Source organism: Pectinophora gossypiella, chromosome 1 (genome assembly GCF_024362695.1).
Source record: "Pectinophora gossypiella chromosome 1, ilPecGoss1.1, whole genome shotgun sequence".
Taxonomy (NCBI): domain Eukaryota; kingdom Metazoa; phylum Arthropoda; class Insecta; order Lepidoptera; family Gelechiidae; genus Pectinophora; species Pectinophora gossypiella.
This window is the reverse complement of record NC_065404.1, coordinates 417,590-419,747: the sequence shown is the minus strand read 5'-3', so window position 1 is coordinate 419,747 and position 2,158 is coordinate 417,590. Positions and strand designations below refer to the sequence as shown.

The following is a 2,158-nucleotide window of genomic DNA, read 5'->3' as shown; positions in this document are numbered from 1 at the left end:
TTTGTTGATCTGGTGAAGGTCGCGGGAAGCCGCTGGATGTGGGCAGTGCAGGACCGATCGTCGTGGAGATCCTCGGGTGACGTATGGTACGGGTGGCCTATGCCCAGCAGTGGGCGTCGTACGGCTGATGATGATGATGTCTACCTTTCCGAATCGTACCCCCCTAAAACTTCTTTACAATCTTACATAAGTATACATAACATAACCCGCCCGTATATGTCCCACTGCTGGACATCGGCATCCCCTCATTCAACCGAAGGAAGAAGGTGTATGGAACATACTCCATCACGTTGCTCCACTGCGGGTTGGTGGAGGTATTTAACTATACTGTGCCTGAAGCAGACTGTGCAATACTACACGAGTAGAAGGACCCCAGTGTATGCATGCTACCTTGATTTGTCGAAAGCATTCGACCTCGTGTCATACGTTATTCTATGGAGTAAATTAAGGGATGAAACTGAATTACCTGGGGAGATTGTACAATTGTTTATGTATTGGTACAAAAATCAGAGAAACTTTGTAAGATGGGCAGGTTCTCTCTCGGAGGGGTACGTTTTGGAGTGTGGGGTGAGGCAGGGGGGGCTAACCTCTCCCACACTTTTCAGCCTGTATGTCAACCGACTGATCGATGAACTCAGTAGTACCGGCATAGGGTGTCATATAGACGGAGTATGCGTGAATAATATCAGCTACGCTGACGATATGGTGCTGCTGAGCCCATCGATTGGTGCCCTCCGTAGACTCCTGAAAATTTGCGAGTCCTACGCGGTGGCTCATGGGCTCAAATACAATGCAAAAAAGAGCGAGGTAATGATTTTCAGACCGGATAACAATCGTTACACTTTGAGTCCGAATTTCGTTTTATGTGGTACAGCTCTAAATCATGTTGAGCAATTTAAGTATTTGGGCCACTGGGTCACCCAGGATCTTAAGGATAGGGTGGATATAGAGAGAGAGCGCAGGGCGCTGTCTGTCCGATGCAACATGTTGGCCCGCAGGTTTGCGCGGTGTACGGGGACTGTCAAAACTGCGCTATTTAAAGCGTACTGTCAGTCCTTTTACACCTGTAGCCTGTGGGTTAACTATACGCAGCGGACATACAGCGACCTGCGCGTGCAGTATAATAACGCGTTCCGGGTGCTGATGGGACTGCCGCGCTACTGCAGTGCCTCCGCGATGTTCGCTGCGGCTAACACGGACGGATTTGCAGCCATCATGCGAAAGCGGTGCGCTTCCATCCTGCGCCGCACGCGCGACAGTCCCAACACCATCCTGCGCGCGCTAGTTGACCGGTGGGACTCTCCGATGCTGGCTCGCTGGATTCGGCTGCACGCAGTCGTATGATTGGCCGCCAGCGTCGGGGAGTCCATCCGGACTTGCCATTTTAATATATTTGTATGTTACTAACACTAGTTTTGTAAGCTTGCAATTTTACTAACAAATATGGATGTAATCAATGTGGATGAGTCCGAAATAAATGATTATTATTATTATTATTATTATTATTATTAACGGCTAATATCTAGATCGACAATATCCACCAAATCAAACAAGCCAATCACCAAATCTTTACCAAACAAAGGACAGTCTCACAAGGCGATTTCGACAATGTCCCCATCGGGAATCAAACCCGGACCTCCAGATTGTGTGCCCAAGGCTCTAACCACTAGACTACGGAAGCAATTAAATAAGTATATAATAGTAATTTTGGAGACTACTGAAGGAAGCTGTAAAAATCTATTATGAAAGCTGAAGAGAAGAAGATTACACAATTTTTCCAACACTATTTTTTTTACCGCGGCGTTACCAAAAAGTGCACTCAAAAAATACAACAATTCAAATTTTTATCGATCGTTCTACCCATCTTTGTTTCCTGTTTTTAATACTCGTAATATCCAGAAAATGATACATTCCTATGGTAATAGGAGCGTGTCGATCGTCGTCGACCGCGAGTTACGATGGGACATCACTATTCTATCGCCATCTGAAGCTCATTATGAATATTAATTTATTTTCTCTTTCGAATATAGATCGCTTTAATCGCCAATTTGAATTAGTTTGAACGCTTAATAGCATTAAAAATCACGGTAAAATTAAAATAGTTTTTTGGTTGTAATAAATTCATCTTACCACTTGAAATAAATATACCAAAGGGTCT

At 44.9% G+C, this 2,158-nt stretch overlaps 1 protein-coding gene across 1 annotated transcript; it reads left to right on the top strand.

The window, feature by feature from the left end:
* The first annotated feature begins 478 nt into the window (after positions 1-478).
* Positions 479-1,457, top strand: LOC126370430 (uncharacterized). The gene has a single exon (XM_050015299.1). The coding sequence runs from the start codon at positions 490-492 to the stop codon at positions 1,342-1,344; it is 855 nt and encodes a 284-aa protein (XP_049871256.1). The 5' UTR covers positions 479-489; the 3' UTR covers positions 1,345-1,457.
* The last annotated feature ends 701 nt before the right edge of the window (positions 1,458-2,158 follow it).